The following is a 17,052-nucleotide window of genomic DNA, read 5'->3' on the forward strand; positions in this document are numbered from 1 at the left end:
CAAATCAGAAATGGTATAGCCTTAACCTTTACCCTCTCACCATGTACATGAAGGAACCCATTGCTTGAGCTAGTACTGAATAATCCACATGATAGTACATGTAGCCCTATATTCAGTAAGTTTTGATGCATAACAGATATATATGGGTTTAATACCCAGTTTACATAGACATACTTTTCTTGTGTCAGCGGGAAATTTCTTTATATATGACCTTTTCTTGTTCTTGAAGATTTGCCCTCCTTTGCTTTTAATCTATAAAAAATCAATTGAAAATAAGTTTCTTCAGTACAAAATTTCTTTTTAATAGTTTTTCTTTTCCAAATGATTAGATAAGGTGTTAGTGAATAAATTATAAATGGACCTAGAAGAATAATTCAATTGATGATATAAGTTTTTATGGCTGAGGAATGTACCAACCATAGTGCGAGGTATTTTCTGTCTGAAATCAAGCTTTACTTGAGCAAGTAAAATGGATTAAAATGTATCTCTATGAGTTAATTAGAAGTTATGCCAGCACACGTGTGCACTGAATACTCCCTGTCAAAAAGGTTGTTAAATGCAGAAAACAGATGCATCATTTTTAATCCTTGATCAAAGTGCATACTTTTCTATTAGATTGGCTAATACATTCAAGTTGACATGAATTTATAAACACGCATTATTTCACTTCTACAATTGTATCTCCATTTACCGCCTTTTTAGTTGTTGCGCCGATCGCTATACCCTCTTAGATAAGGCCGAGAGCACTATTTATGCTTCACCACAGGTATTTCATTCACCCAAACACGTTCATTGGACGGAAAGGTTTGTAAAAACACGTTTTAGAAAAAAATATGACAACCACTTATCATGCACTGTCAAGGAATATCCAATGAAAGAAGAAACAAGATAGACTGAAATCCAGGGACACACCGTTATATTTCAAAAATCCTCGATTTCCTATGTCATACTGTAATAACATTGCACCTGCGCAAACGTACACTCTTTGTAGCAAATCAAACAGTGACAGCAGAACTACAGAAAAAAGGAGTGTTTTGTAGAAACTAATAAAAATATTGTTACTTTCTTGGATTTACTATCACTTATCTACTGGGTTGGATGTAATGGAAACCGACGTCTAGAATAAGATGTAGACCTTATAATTATTCACTCTGTATAAACGACACACTTGTTCGATGTGCAAGCGAAGTAACGCAGCACAACATTTACATGTATTTTCTACGTCGCTTTTAACGCAAGATATGATTGGGTAACAAGCCGGGTGTAAATTTCCGTATCACTTTCCGAAGCAGGTTGTAAATAAAATTCGACGTCACAATGCACTTCTTGTTTACATCTTTGGTCAAAATAATTTAACGTTTAATGAAGTAAGTGATTAAATAATATGTCAAAATCCCAATTTCTTAATAATTTGGCTATTGGTATGAATAATTGATTATCAGCACGATTTCGATTAATATAAATTTTTGGTTCGTTATATCAAACTTATCTCATTGTTAAAACAATATAATATTAAAATTTGTATAACATAAGAAATAAATTCGTTATCCAGCTCCAGCCAAAGATGTACAGGGATTTACCCCGGGTTGTATTCCATACATATATTGTAAGGAATACAACCCGGGGTAAATCCCCGTACACCCTTGATTGGACCTAAATGACTAATAGTATCGGTGCAAGATAATGCAGACACCGTTAAAATTCTCTCAAAGAATATAATCTCTTTTACTTTTTTATGATCGTAGATTTATTTATTTCCTTGTTTACAAACATATTACTTAAATGTGTAGTTCATACATTTAGAAGTCCGTGCAGCCTGAATGCGTCGATTGGAAAGCAACCGACCGTAACTTTCTCGACCCGTATATAGACCTCAGTAACAGTTGAGAGGTATAATGTGTCATCTTTAGGCCGCAGTCTGAGGAGTAATGACACGAACAAACCTCCATAACTTTATGATGTCGTGTCAGTTATAAATGGCAGTAGGAAAATAGTGGCAAAACATAACCTGTGTCTCAAAATGGACGATATTAAAAGATTCTTGAAAACACACTATAAGGAAATATGCATTACTGCTACAGTTGGGATAGTTTTGGTGAAGGTAATCAAATGGCGGAAGAAACGAGTAAAGTAAGTAAGAATATAATTTAAAGTACAAGTTTGATGATGTCCTTCAACATTTTATGTTTTACAAGCTACGTGCAGCTACATGCATTGATAAAATTCTCTCTCTCTCTATCTCTCACTCTCTCTCTCTCTCTATCTCTCTCTCTCTCTCTATCTATCTATCTATCTATCTATCTATCTATCTATCTATCTATCTATCTACGCGGCTGCTATTTGAAAGTACATAGAATGACGTATGCATTTTTTGTGTACTTCACTTCGCGGGCTTCTGGTTGTTTCAGATCACGGGCTTTTAAATTTTCCCGAAGATTTATTGTTCCTGTAGGTATAGTGGCCTGTTAGTGAATAAAGAAAACTCGATTTTAGACTATTGGTCCTTAAAAGAAGAGCGTTATATAAAAACATCGGAAAACATCAAAATTAAAAAGGCAAAATAAATGGATTTTTTTCTTCCTTAAAAATAGTTAATAGCTAAACAAATCATATCTTAAAAGTTTAGGTTGATCTGATGGTTAATTTGTTGACCAGCCCCCTTAAAATGACCACAATATCTAACTAAAATCAATTATTTTACCACAGATTAACAATAAATACTTTTAGAGAACAAAGAAAGATCTATAGAAACAAATTTCTCAATTAGAACTTAGATGACTCCAAGAATCTCATTACTTTTTACTAGGAAGAATTATCCACCGAACACCATCATTCACCACCAGATCGGCCGAGGACCTTATGCTCCAAGTATAACACCGTTTGCCGTGAAGCTGGAGACTTATTTACGGATGACAAAAGTCCCATTTATGGTAGTATCTAACATATTCCATAAACACATAAATTCAAAAAATTATACTGCTACTGCTAAGGGTTTACCCACATTTATAACTGAGGTGCGAAAAGGTACAGTACCGACCAGACATAACCTAACACTAAAGCAGACCCCATAAAGTTGACTCCGGCCCGGGTCATCTTTGGGTTTGCACGGGGTCTCCTTTTTAAAAAATTCGGGTATGCTCGGGGTGCGCTCGGGGTCTGCTATGGGTTTACTTGGGGGTCTGCTATTGATATTTTAAGCCTTTCTTTTACCTCTTACCATACTGCAACCCATTACTTAACCTAATACTCAACTGCGAAAATAATACAATTTGGACAATCCAAAAGAAAATTGTGTATTGGTATTTTTTAAACCAAAATTTATATTTCCGTTTCCAGAATGAACATGATAGTCTGACCAACAGAAGTTCTAAAGGTAAATTGACCTGGATAGAGTACAATGGACAAGAAATAGCAGACTCAGAATTTTGTATCAAGTTTATAAACAAAACATTCAACATTGATCTGGATAAAAACTTTTCTGATGAGGAAATCGGGGCAGGTAGAGCAATTCAAAGGATGGTAGATGAACATCTATACTGGTAAGGAATGAAGGCGAATGTTTCTTTGTGTCTCTATATAACGCATTTCATTTAAAGAAGAAAGCTTCGGAAATGTAAAATTTGAATATACTAATATGTAGTAAAGCTTTAAATAAGAGAGATGTGGACATTTGTTTGGGTAAAGTTTAATTCGTCATACATTCTTTTTTAATTACACTTTTGTTTCTATTGTATTCGAATTTGCAGTTTTTAGTATGTGTACTAGTTATTATATAGCATTTTTTGTGGCTGAGTGACCCCTTTTGTTTTAGAGTTATATATTTTGTAGTCCACTCTTTGTGGGTATTCCAGACACTTTTGCTGTAGTTACATGTAATAATGTGTCTCTATTTTTCTTCAAAATTAATAATGGCTATGTTATGCATTTCTATTTTTATAACATGTACATTATAGAAACAAACAAGTTTCAATGTTGCCTTGGACGTTTAAAAAGTTTCAACATAAATTCCATTATCTAAATTAAGGTGGTTAGAAGGTAAAAAATAAATATTCATCACATCTGCCATAAAATTTTGAATATCATAATCATTTTGGGCTATAAACTGTAATGACTTAGTAAAGAAAAAATCTAAAAATCTCAGCTTCAAAATTTGAACATTTTCTTTATCTTTAAACAGAGCTCATCGTCTAAAAATGGTAAATATAGCCTTAAAAGGTTAATATAGCCTAAAAAGGTAAATATAGCCTAAAAATTTCCACTACCATCAATCTCGCTTGAAAATAGGGTCTTACTGGCGAAACGCGATATTTAAATGAAATTGAAAAATCGATGAAAACAGTAGGAGGGCAAAAATTTACACAGATACATGTAAGATTAGATATTACTTTTGATGAGCATAGGAGTACTAGTCTATTGAATATGACTATAAATCTCTTGAAATCAATACATGTACAAAACTAGTACCATGATAGTGTAACCGGACTATTTATCTTTTATATGAAATCTTTGTCTAAATAGGCCCCTCTTCTTAATACGCTGGGTTTATGACCCCAGGCAAGGAATTGATGTCGGAAAACAGCTGGGTTTTTCGTCGTGGTTTATGTCCCTTGGAGTCTTCTTTGCAAAGAAACAGAGTTATGCACAGGGAGTAGGTAGACATACCGAGGAAGAAGTGTTGCAAGTGATGGATGAAGATCTACATGCCCTGTCAAAGTTCCTAGGTATCATCATTTTAATATACGGAGAAAAGTTGTAGAATTGTATATCTTTTTCGTTTAATTCTGAAATCAATGAGGAACTCACCAAAATTGTAACAACACCAAAGACATTTACGGACTAAACGTTTGATTTTTTCATTGCAATTATAAATAAATGCTAAATGTTTCAATACTAAATTAGAATAACTAATTATTGAAAACATCATTGTGACGTAGACAGGGTAATAACTTTGCAGTAAATTAAAATAATGAAAATTCTTAATTCTTAAAAAATCTTTTCAATAGATTAATTCACGGTATCACACAGGGCGAAAAACCATCTTTAAGCAAGTCCTTAAAGGTGGCTTAAAGGTGTCATAACAGTATTTCACTGAAGGTTCACGTCAAAACATGGCTGAGCCAAAATAATTCCCGAATTTTCCTTTGAATTCGGGGCGGTTCCGCTCGAGACAGGAGCTGATTTTTTGTATGAGATGAAAAACAATGTGTAAGAGGTCTAACTATCCCAGTTTTGTAATAATGCGAGGTCATTTGAATTTTTGATGCGCGTTGTTTCTGGAGGGGGGTGAAAAGTCCCGGGCTTGATTTTCAAGCACATGTGTAACTTCGATGTAAACAAAGTCGCACGCCTTGCTGGATGCACGTGTGTATTTTGCTAGAAACTTGTAAATGAAGCGTTGTTTAAAAAGATGTCAAGAGGATTTTTTCCAGAAGTTCGTTTTGAATTTTTAATCTGTATGTAAAGTTGTGCAATTTTGGTAAGAATATATAGTAGAATTTAATACTGTAGTGCAACCTGCAGGAAAACGGGTTTGCTATGTTGAAAATTGTTTTACCTGTGTTTTAGGTGTTAAATCAGTGTGTTTAGACGAAAAATGACAAACAATGGGGTTTTGTAGCCAGCAGCACGCTTATTTTGCTTTTAATGATGCATACAAAATTAGCCCAGATTTCCTCTGAAATGTTCTACTGCCTCAAAACAATGAGCCATTTATAGTAGATCGGACCGTCTAAACTGTCCGGAAAATTTTTAGCAGATCAAATACGATGTAGTATTCATCGTCGTAAACATCAAAATATTCTACGGGGTGTGAATATCAAATAAAATCGGTTGTTTAGGCCCTTGTGTTACAGTAAGAAATATTCAATTTATGTCCAAAATTGAGAAATATTGATACGAAAGCGGAAAACAGCTGAGATGTATCACTCATGTTAGTTAGATTAGAACAATACCATGCTATTTTGGACAAAGGTTCTCACCATTTTCATAAATTGTATGAAATAATGACGTTTTCTCTACCCCACCCCCCAGAGGCAGGGTCATTGAATTTTTGGCCGACATAATTTCTGGGGTCCACATGATATTAATTAATTTGCGTCATTTTATACATTTTCATACATCACTTGTCAATTTAAAACCAAAAAATCACTGAATATCAAAACACCGTGTAAATGCATACAGTATAACTTTGATCATATTTTCATAAATCAGTGGCCACCGTGTACACCGTGGTGTTTAAAAATCGCTCATAACTTTCTGAAATGAGTAGATATCTTCATAATTTTTTTTTAGTCACACAACACAATGAGTATTAATCAATTTATTAATGTTGATTTTGCGATAACAAAAAATGAGTTATATTGCAGGTGTCATAACAGCATTTCACTGAAGGTTCACGTCAAAACATGGCTGAGCCAAAATAATTCCCGAATTTTCCTTTGAATTCGGGGCGGTTCCGCTCGAGACAGGAGCTGATTTTTTGTATGAGATGAAAAACAATGTGTAAGAGGTCTAACTATCCCAGTTTTGTAATAATGCGAGGTCATTTGAATTTTTGATGCGCGTTGTTTCTGGAGGGGGGTGAAAAGTCCCGGGCTTGATTTTCAAGCACATGTGTAACTTCGATGTAAACAAAGTCGCACGCCTTGCTGGATGCACGTGTGTATTTTGCTAGAAACTTGTAAATGAAGCGTTGTTTAAAAAGATGTCAAGAGGATTTTTTCCAGAAGTTCGTTTTGAATTTTTAATCTGTATGTAAAGTTGTGCAATTTTGGTAAGAATATATAGTAGAATTTAATGCTGTAGTGCAACCTGCAAGGTGACTTAAAGGAGCTTAAAGGCTATACAACCTTTAAGCCGCCTTTAAGTCACCTTTAAGCAAGTGCTTATAGGTCCTTAATGTCCAAACTTCTTCAAGCCACCTTTAAGTATCATTAAGTGGCATTTACGCTTTCTTTACACTGGAGGGGGTCATCCGAGTGATAATATAATTTCCAAGGAAGGGGGGGGGGTGTTCCAGGCGGTTTTAATCGTCGCTCCATTAAACACATATCGCTATCATCAGCACCGCTCCGATGGACACAGATTGCCGTTAGAAAATTCTTTATAATTTTTGGGGGGTTTCAAAATTATTGTAGGGATGAGCGCAGTCTCTGTATCTAAATATGTGCATAAAACTAATTAAAGTATGTTTGTTTCCTATATAAATTAATCGGTGAAAAATCTCTCTCTCTCTCTCTCTCTCTCTCTCTCTCTCTCTCTCTCAGTTCATCCGGTTATTAAACAAAATAAAGATAATGAACCAAAAATGCATGATTTAATTTGATAATCGGTTGAAGGTTTGTATTTTTTTTTTCAATTTTCATTATTTCTAACTCTAGATCTGCTAGATACATGTTAAAGATGAAAAGACTCTCAACTGCCTTTGTTATATCGGGCAGGATATTACTGCTTTGTTTGTCTAGACATAGTTTTGTTCGTTTGTTTATATCTAATTAGAGTCTATTGTTTGTCCAACTTAAGAAAACCCCTGGAACTAACACAGAATATACAAGATATACACAACAGTTGTGTCGTGTGCCCAGGTGCATGTTTGTGTATATCCAATTAAAGTCTATTGTTTGTCCAACTTAAGAAAACCCCTGGAACTAACACAGAATATACAAGATATACACAACAGGTGTGTCGTGTGCCCAGGTGCACGTCAGGGTTTCTAAAGGCGTTGAATCTTAGTATGTACATGTACGAGTATACGATAAGTCTAGTGAATAAAAGTTAATTTACATTTGTAATTCATTTTCAAAGTATTATTTCCTAGCTCTGGGTTTCAAAGATGTTACGTCTACAAATTAACGATACATGTATGTAAGAGTAAAATCTTGAGGCTAATTGATTAGTGTACCGGTGATCATAAATAGGGGTTGATTATTTAAATACCGGTATATGTATAAGGGTAAATATGTCAAATATACCCGGCCTGGCACATCATACAATTGTATGTACAAGTCATTTGCAATTGCCACATGCAGTAAATACGTCACCGGTAATTGGTAATTTTGTTTGTTATAGAATTGATAGTTTAAAAATCATGTACATACAATTACATGTAAATATTTAAACATATTGGAACGGCGCCGCGATCATGAAAACCGGGAAATTGCGGGAAATTGAACAAATACCCTAATAGTATCAATGCATTTAATAAAAAAAAAATGATTTCATTTTCTTTCTTACATTGTTATAGCTATAAATTAGATGAACGTATATCTACTCGGTTTAAATTTATTAACTGAGAAAGCCTTGTAGCAACCTCTAATGATACAACGTCCACTAATGATATAATGTTTCATTAGTGGTCAGGATGTTGACCACTAATGATATAATTTTATCATTAACGAACAACCTAACCGTCCGCTAATGATATAATTTCAGATTTGTATCATTAGCGGTCAAAAACCGTAACCTCTAATGATATGGAAAAAAAAACTGAGAAATAAGTACTACCTTGACCACTAATGAGATACATTTGCACACATTTTCAATTGCATTAGTGGATTGATTTGAAACCTTTAATGATAAAACATGATAAAAGATTATATATATATTTATATATATATATATATATATATAATAAAAAATAACAGAAAGCCGATTCAAAACAGCGGTCAAGGTAGTACTTATTTCTCAGTTATTTTTTATTATTTAATACTTGTGTGGATTAACTTTACTCATTTTGGATTATATATATATATATATATATATATATATATATATATATATATATATATATATATATATATATATATATATATATATATATATATATATATATCTATATATGGGTTTGTTAATTATAGATTAGAACAACAAGGAATATCAATTAAAGTTGGTTGAATTAAAACTACTTAAACAATAGGGATCATGTCGTTGTAACAAAGAATATTAGCCCAAGTTAAAAATTGGCCCGCGTTTCATTTTTCAACATTGATTATTGATTCGGGGAGGGGGTGGGGGTGGGGGTGGGGGGCTTTTTTAACGTTGAAAACTGAGACCAAAAGTCGTGAAATGTATACCCGGATTTCATTTTTCAACACTGATTATTGATTTGGGATATTGGGGGGCGGGGTGGGGGAGGAGGGCGGGGGCTTTTCTAACGTTAAAACTGCGACCAAACGTCATTTTTCAACAGCTCAAAAAAGTTTTTTTTTTCTAATCTCTGATGACCTCACACGTTGAAAATTGACCAACTACAGGTTTTTGAACTGTCTCTGAAATGGAACTTGCTCTACCTAATTATTTTGTATCTGATAAAAAATTTCAGCTCAATGTTTTAATTCCTAATATTGTCCGATATTCATGCCGATATGGATTTTTGTTTTTGTTTGTTTTTGTTTGGGTTTTTTTTCCCGATAGCAACAGTTTGTTATTAAGACTAAGAACTCTGTCTCTTGTTGTTAAACTGTGTAGATAGAGCTAAAAGGAATATATGTCAAACAACATCGTCTCAAGCCATGGTCCGGTGTCCTTTTATATATATATATCTCTCCACCATGATTATTCATGTTGACCGTGGTTTGCTAAGATTGTCAAACCAATACCGGCCGTTTATGTTATATTTCCGGTAAATCGCTTCAACTTTAATTTATTTTGAGAAGTCATGAACAGCTGACAGCACAATAATGAGCAGTTTTCATATTTTTATCAGACAAGTCGCGATCAGTGATTATTTAATTAATTCAACTTAACAATAACTTTTCTTAAACTTGCAAGATTAACAAAATTATGATTAATAAGCTATTTATCTTGATTTGACAGAAAAAAATATTGAAATGTGTTCAATACAGATACAAACACTACACAGAAACTTTTTCGTGGGTGTGTTTAGGGAGTATTGGACATTTATGACGCATTCGCCGGCGTAACGAGGAATCTTGACCCGGGTTGAAATTTGACCCGGATATCATTTTTCAACGTTGAAAAATTGATACCAAAAGTCGTGAAATTATACCTGGGGTCAGTTTTCAACAGCTTGAAAAATATTTTTCAAACTTCTAAGGACATCGACACGTTGAAAACTGACCCTGTTGAAAATTGACTCCGACTTCAGAGTTTTGAACTGTCTTTGAACAGAAGTGTAACTTGCTCTTCACAGTTTAATTGTACATGTGTGTACTTAAAAGTTTCGGTTTCAAAACTTTAACTCTTTCATACTATCCGCTATATTTGCCGTCTTGGGTAATTTGACATTTCAAAGGTTGATTTTTCTGACTTCAATCATTTAATATTTCATTTGACTGAAAACGTGGTATGTAGCAACCTCTTTTATTATACTTTCATGTTAAATACTGAAATCTGATTTGTTTAGACGCAGTTGATAATTTGTACTATTACCCTCAGCGTTAGCAACACACTTGGCAACGGGTAACACAACGAATTGTTACATGCGCGTAAATTATGCGCGTACAGTTCGCCGTAGAATTCACGTCATTTCTATACAAAAGCAGAAAAATTTCTTTAAAATTAAGACATTCAGTATAATAAAATAAATAGTGCCTATTTGGGAGGATAACAGTTGACATTGACACCCCTCGAAAACCATTGTCAACCTCCGCTTCGCGTCGGTTGACAATGGTTCTCTCGGGGTGTCAATTTCAACTGTTATCCTCCCAAATAGGCACTATTTATTTTATTATACTGAATGTCTTAATTTTAAAGAAATTATTTAATACTTGTGTGGATTAACTTTACTCATTTTGGATTATATATATATATATATATATATATATATATATATATATATATATATATATATATATATATATATATATATATATATATATATATCTATATATGGGTTTGTTAATTATAGATTAGAACAACAAGGAATATCAATTAAAGTTGGTTGAATTAAAACTACTTAAACAATAGGGATCATGTCGTTGTAACAAAGAATATTAGCCCAAGTTAAAAATTGGCCCGCGTTTCATTTTTCAACATTGATTATTGATTCGGGGAGGGGGTGGGGGTGGGGGTGGGGGGCTTTTTTAACGTTGAAAACTGAGACCAAAAGTCGTGAAATGTATACCCGGATTTCATTTTTCAACATTGATTATTGATTTGGGATATTGGGGGGCGGGGGGGGGGGGGGAGGAGGGCGGGGGCTTTTCTAACGTTAAAACTGCGACCAAACGTCATTTTTCAACAGCTCAAAAAAGTTTTTTTTTTCTAATCTCTGATGACCTCACACGTTGAAAATTGACCAACTACAGGTTTTTGAACTGTCTCTGAAATGGAACTTGCTCTACCTAATTATTTTGTATCTGATAAAAAATTTCAGCTCAATGTTTTAATTCCTAATATTGTCCGATATTCATGCCGATATGGATTTTTGTTTTTGTTTGTTTTTGTTTGGGTTTTTTTTCCCGATAGCAACAGTTTGTTATTAAGACTAAGAACTCTGTCTCTTGTTGTTAAACTGTGTAGATAGAGCTAAAAGGAATATATGTCAAACAACATCGTCTCAAGCCATGGTCCGGTGTCCTTTTATATATATATATCTCTCCACCATGATTATTCATGTTGACCGTGGTTTGCTAAGATTGTCAAACCAATACCGGCCGTTTATGTTATATTTCCGGTAAATCGCTTCAACTTTAATTTATTTTGAGAAGTCATGAACAGCTGACAGCACAATAATGAGCAGTTTTCATATTTTTATCAGACAAGTCGCGATCAGTGATTATTTAATTAATTCAACTTAACAATAACTTTTCTTAAACTTGCAAGATTAACAAAATTATGATTAATAAGCTATTTATCTTGATTTGACAGAAAAAAATATTGAAATGTGTTCAATACAGATACAAACACTACACAGAAACTTTTTCGTGGGTGTGTTTAGGGAGTATTGGACATTTATGACGCATTCGCCGGCGTAACGAGGAATCTTGACCCGGGTTGAAATTTGACCCGGATATCATTTTTCAACGTTGAAAAATTGATACCAAAAGTCGTGAAATTATACCTGGGGTCAGTTTTCAACAGCTTGAAAAATATTTTTCAAACTTCTAAGGACATCGACACGTTGAAAACTGACCCTGTTGAAAATTGACTCCGACTTCAGAGTTTTGAACTGTCTTTGAACAGAAGTGTAACTTGCTCTTCACAGTTTAATTGTACATGTGTGTACTTAAAAGTTTCGGTTTCAAAACTTTAACTCTTTCATACTATCCGCTATATTTGCCGTCTTGGGTAATTTGACATTTCAAAGGTTGATTTTTCTGACTTCAATCATTTAATATTTCATTTGACTGAAAACGTGGTATGTAGCAACCTCTTTTATTATACTTTCATGTTAAATACTGAAATCTGATTTGTTTAGACGCAGTTGATAATTTGTACTATTACCCTCAGCGTTAGCAACACACTTGGCAACGGGTAACACAACGAATTGTTACATGCGCGTAAATTATGCGCGTACAGTTCGCCGTAGAATTCACGTCATTTCTATACAAAAGCAGAAAAATTTCTTTAAAATTAAGACATTCAGTATAATAAAATAAATAGTGCCTATTTGGGAGGATAACAGTTGACATTGACACCCCTCGAAAACCATTGTCAACCTCCGCTTCGCGTCGGTTGACAATGGTTCTCTCGGGGTGTCAATTTCAACTGTTACCCTCCCAAACAGGCACTATTTATATAATGATACACTGTCCACTAACGATATAATGTTGCATTAGTGGACAGAATGTTGACCACTAATGATATAATTTTATCAAACCCGGGTCAATTTTCAACCCGGGTTAACATTTTTTGTTACACCGACATAATCACCATTGTTGAAGAAGTTTTAATTCAACCAATATTATTTCATATTCTTTGTTGTTCTAAGGTATAATTAACAAACCCACATATTCAACTTAACAATAAATTAGTGATTCAATTGTGCTACAGACCACAATAGCAAATAGTCTTGTGTTGTATATGGTTTAATTTTAAAATTCTTCAGAAATATTTTTTTTACAAGCTAACCACTTTGAGTTTAATATACCCGGTAATCATTTTTGGTACAAGTTAACTATATCTGGTCAATCACTCACTTCCTGTCAGCCTTACTGACCAGTCCGGTCTCACTTTGTCAATCGTCTTCAATCTTGTTAGATGCGTGCCTCGAACCACTAAGTAAGTCTTTAAGTTTTTTATTGAAGTAATTGCTCAAATTTGTTAGTATTAAATTGTATTTTTGAAGTATAGTTACAGATGGAAATTTATTTTACAGATAAAACATTCTTAAAAGTATGGCACACCATTATGGTCTTTAAAGTAATTTACAGTTAAAGGTATAAAGTTAAATTCTATATTTTCCTATTTAGTAATTTGTTATTTCTATTTGTTGTAGTTTTTTACCAATATTATTCATGACGGCAAGGTTTCCACACAAAATAAAATATGAAACTCGTGTGACTTTTGTTTGCGTTGTGCAAGGTTAGCTATCTGCTGCACCAGGCAGAATAAGTCTTATGAATTGGACCTTTTTCATGTTAATAAAATCCCGCTAAAAGTTTATCAATAATGTTTTAATATCGTAAAATTGCTTTTCTTCAAACTCTCTTCAACTAAAAATATTTAGCACAACTCCTTTTTGATTAATGATAATCAATTTGGATCTTCAAGTAAACAGACGAAGTCATAAATGGTATGTATTTTGTCTGTATGCGACTATTTCAGTTCAAGTAAAAAGGCAAAATATCAGGGTAATGTCAGAATGGTGTATTTTAAAGGACAAAATACATGTATATGATCAAATAACGCCCCCCCCCCCCCCACCACCAAAAAAAAAAAATTAACCAATTCTTATGCAGTATCGTATGAAAATCAAATCAAATATATATATATAATTTTATATTAAATTATATCATTTTATATCATTAAAGGTTGCAAATCCATCCACTAATGCAATTAAAAATGTGTGCAAATGTGTATCATTAGTGGTCAAGGTAGTCCTTATTTGTCATTTTTTTCCATATCATTAGAGGTTACGGTTTTTGACCGCTAATGATACAAATCTAAAATTATATCATTAGCGGACGGTTAGGTTGTTCGTTAATGATAAAATTATATCATTAGTGGTCAACATCCTGACCACTAATGCAACATTATATCATTAGTGGACGTTGTATCATTAGAGGTTGCTACAAAGCCTACTATAGTGAACCTAACGGTTTCCGTTTAGGTATAATATATTTTTGTTCACTGAAGACCAGGTTTATGTAAGTTGCCGTGGCGCAGAGGAACTGTGGTGAAGCTAGTAAACTAAGGGTCCCGGGTTCAATTCTCGCCATGGCCGGATTTTTTTGTGTTTTTTTTTTATTTTTCTTTCTAGAACAAAAACCGTTTTAATACCTTTTCTTTCATAAAGTTAATACATTTTGTTGGAAATTAAGCACAATATTGAATTAAATTTTTTTTAATGGCTTAAAGGTAGCTTAAAGGTGTCTTAAAGGTGGCTTAAAGAAGTTTGGACATTAAGGACCTATAAGTTGTCCTTAAAGGTGGCTTAAAGGTGGCTTAAAGATAGTCTTTAAGCTGCCTTTAAGCCATCTTTACGCTTTCTTTAAGCCACCTTTAAGCAACACATATAGCTTAAAGGTGGCTTAAAGATCGTCTTTAAGCTACCTTTAAACACCTTTAAGCTATCTTTAAGGAGGACTTAAAGATGGTCATTCATCCTGTGTCAACAGCATGTTTTACATAACAAGTCATTCCACTCTTGAACAATTAGTCAGCAGGTGGCGTGACATTTATAATGATAATTACTTATTCATTGTGTATATCAAACACAAACTCACGCTATCACTGGTGTTACTGACTTAACATAGTTTACTTAAAGAACAAAATTTGAAATAATATACTGCAGTAATTTTCCAATGCACAGCACACCACAGAGTTATATTTACATTCACTGAGTATGTTTCCCTCTATTGTAATTCATGATCACAGCGCTATAGATACTGACAGGATTGATATCTACGCGATCAATTTCTAACCAATTTATCGATTGGTCGAAACTTTCAGCAACCTAACAAAACACGAATTGCACGAAATAATCATGAGATGTCAGGCTCAAATTTCCATATAAGTAGACTTGGCTATTTCTTTTATCTAACGTACTGATGTACATTAACAGTAATTGAGTTACTTTTACCTACTCTTTATGATTAAACAATTTATTACAAGAAAGATATAAATACCTGTGTAGACAATAAAATGTTGTCTTTGATGATTCATTCGGATTATGAGGGTTGCGATCATTAAAGAAAAACTTACATAACCTGCATACGCAGGTAATGTATATTTATTTTCTGCTATGTCGCTAACACATGAGGCTTAAGTCATAAACATATTTACATAAAAAAAAATAACCATTCTTGATGAGCAAAGCTAGATCATTATGTTTGTGGAGAACAGACATGAATTTTAGATACGAGTATACATTTATAAGAAGAAATACAGGGTTGGTTTTTGACAAAATAAATTACAGAACTTTAGAATAAAAGGTTCAATATAATATTTTCTCGCTTTAAGTCTTTCGAAATGAAGTTTACATGTAACATTCTAACAGTTCGTGCAACTCTGTGCCAGCGATCAACCTCTATAGAGAAACGGTGGTTGTATGTTCTAAATTTCACGAAAATATTTTAGATATGTGTATTCTAATATTATAAGACAGGTAATGAAAAAGGAAAACAATCCATTTTTAGTATTTAGAAAAGAAATACTTTAATGTAATTTATGTTTACCATAATTAGTCAAATGTTCTGTTTAAATACTACAATTTTACTTTTAGGTAAGAAGAAGTTTATGCTGGGTGAAGAAGCCAGTCAGACTGATTGTGCGGTGTTTGGAATATTATCTCAGATTCACTGGCACGGCTGTGGAGGTGCATCAGAAAAGTTTTACAAAAGTAAGTGTAAATAAAATATAAGCAGGGAGGTTGTCAACAGTAAGGGTTTGAAGTTTGCAAATTGTTAATCATCATCAGAGAAAATGTACCAAAGTAAGAATTAATAGTTTGCGGAGAGTGTCTATAATAATACATTTATACTGTTGCATGCAAAGGATATTATGTATCCGCATTAAGGAAATTTTAGCAAAATCTACGTGTAGAAATGCACTCTAGAATGTAAAATGAGCAATGTTAACTACACTAAAGGACAAAGTTTAAGATATCTGATAGATAATAAATACATAAGGTCTTATTAATTGATTTATTTTAAAATTAAGATATTTTTAAAATACAGAATATCCAAATTTGAGCGCTTACTGTGAACGGATGAAGGCGGAGTTCTGGCCAGACTGGGACGATTGTATTACCCACGGTGGGACGAGGAAAGCTTCCAAGTGATTGAATGTTGCAAAATTGCATCGAGATAAATGTTGAAGGACGAATGAATTTTTCTCTCATTTTGGTGTGTGATGATACAAATATTTAAATAAATTTTCTTTGAATCTATTCCAAATTTTGTTTGTTATTTTGGTTAAAAATACTGAAAACAATAAGGACCACCTCGCATAAATCAATTTTAAGATACATTACAATAAAGAAGAAATATTGAGAAATAAAATACTCTTATAAAAATGCTCTATAAATAAATCTCTTATGTTAGAGCTTACTTTTCAAATATTTCAGCAAGGATTATCATTTTTCAAGTATAAGTTACACTTCTTATAATTGAAGACATCACTATAATTGTAAAATCTTGTGGGGTGAAGAGCGAGTTTGTTTTTTTAACTTTTATCAAAATGGTTAATATTTATGAAACAAACAAAACACAGTCCAACGATAACAATCTTAAATCGTTAATAAACTATTGATACCACAGATTCTCAGATATCTGTTTCACATTTGGATATTTTATTTAAAAAAAGACGTAATTGGTAATCTTACGACAAAACTGTATGATAAATGTGATGATTTTAATTTTTCCATCGTTAACTCCCCTTAATTATGTAACAATATACCATCATCACTTGTTTATGGGGTTTATGTGT

At 33.1% G+C, this 17,052-nt stretch overlaps 1 protein-coding gene across 1 annotated transcript; it reads left to right on the forward strand.

The window, feature by feature from the left end:
- Nucleotides 1–1,872: 1,872 nt before the first annotated feature.
- On the forward strand, nt 1,873–16,513 carry LOC128192976 (failed axon connections homolog). Its single transcript, XM_052866119.1, has 6 exons — nt 1,873–2,130; nt 2,807–2,930; nt 3,337–3,539; nt 4,519–4,721; nt 15,848–15,964; nt 16,302–16,513. The coding sequence occupies exons 1-6, from the start codon at nt 2,021–2,023 to the stop codon at nt 16,403–16,405; spliced, it is 861 nt and encodes a 286-aa protein (XP_052722079.1). The 5' UTR covers nt 1,873–2,020; the 3' UTR covers nt 16,406–16,513.
- Nucleotides 16,514–17,052: the final 539 nt, after the last annotated feature.

The sequence above is a fragment of the Crassostrea angulata genome, chromosome 7 (genome assembly GCF_025612915.1).
Source record: "Crassostrea angulata isolate pt1a10 chromosome 7, ASM2561291v2, whole genome shotgun sequence".
NCBI classification, from domain to species: Eukaryota; Metazoa; Mollusca; class Bivalvia; order Ostreida; family Ostreidae; genus Magallana; species Magallana angulata.

Bases quoted from the DNA above. Each gene is read 5' to 3' on its own strand.
- LOC128192976 (XM_052866119.1), top strand. From the start codon at position 2,021: ATGGACGATATTAAAAGATTCTTGAAAACACACTATAAGGAAATATGC. The intron at 3,540-4,518 runs GTAAGGAATGAA...TTGTCTAAATAG, and splicing joins GTAGATGAACATCTATACTG to GCCCCTCTTCTTAATACGCT. The intron at 4,722-15,847 runs GTATCATCATTT...TTTTACTTTTAG, and splicing joins TGCCCTGTCAAAGTTCCTAG to GTAAGAAGAAGTTTATGCTG.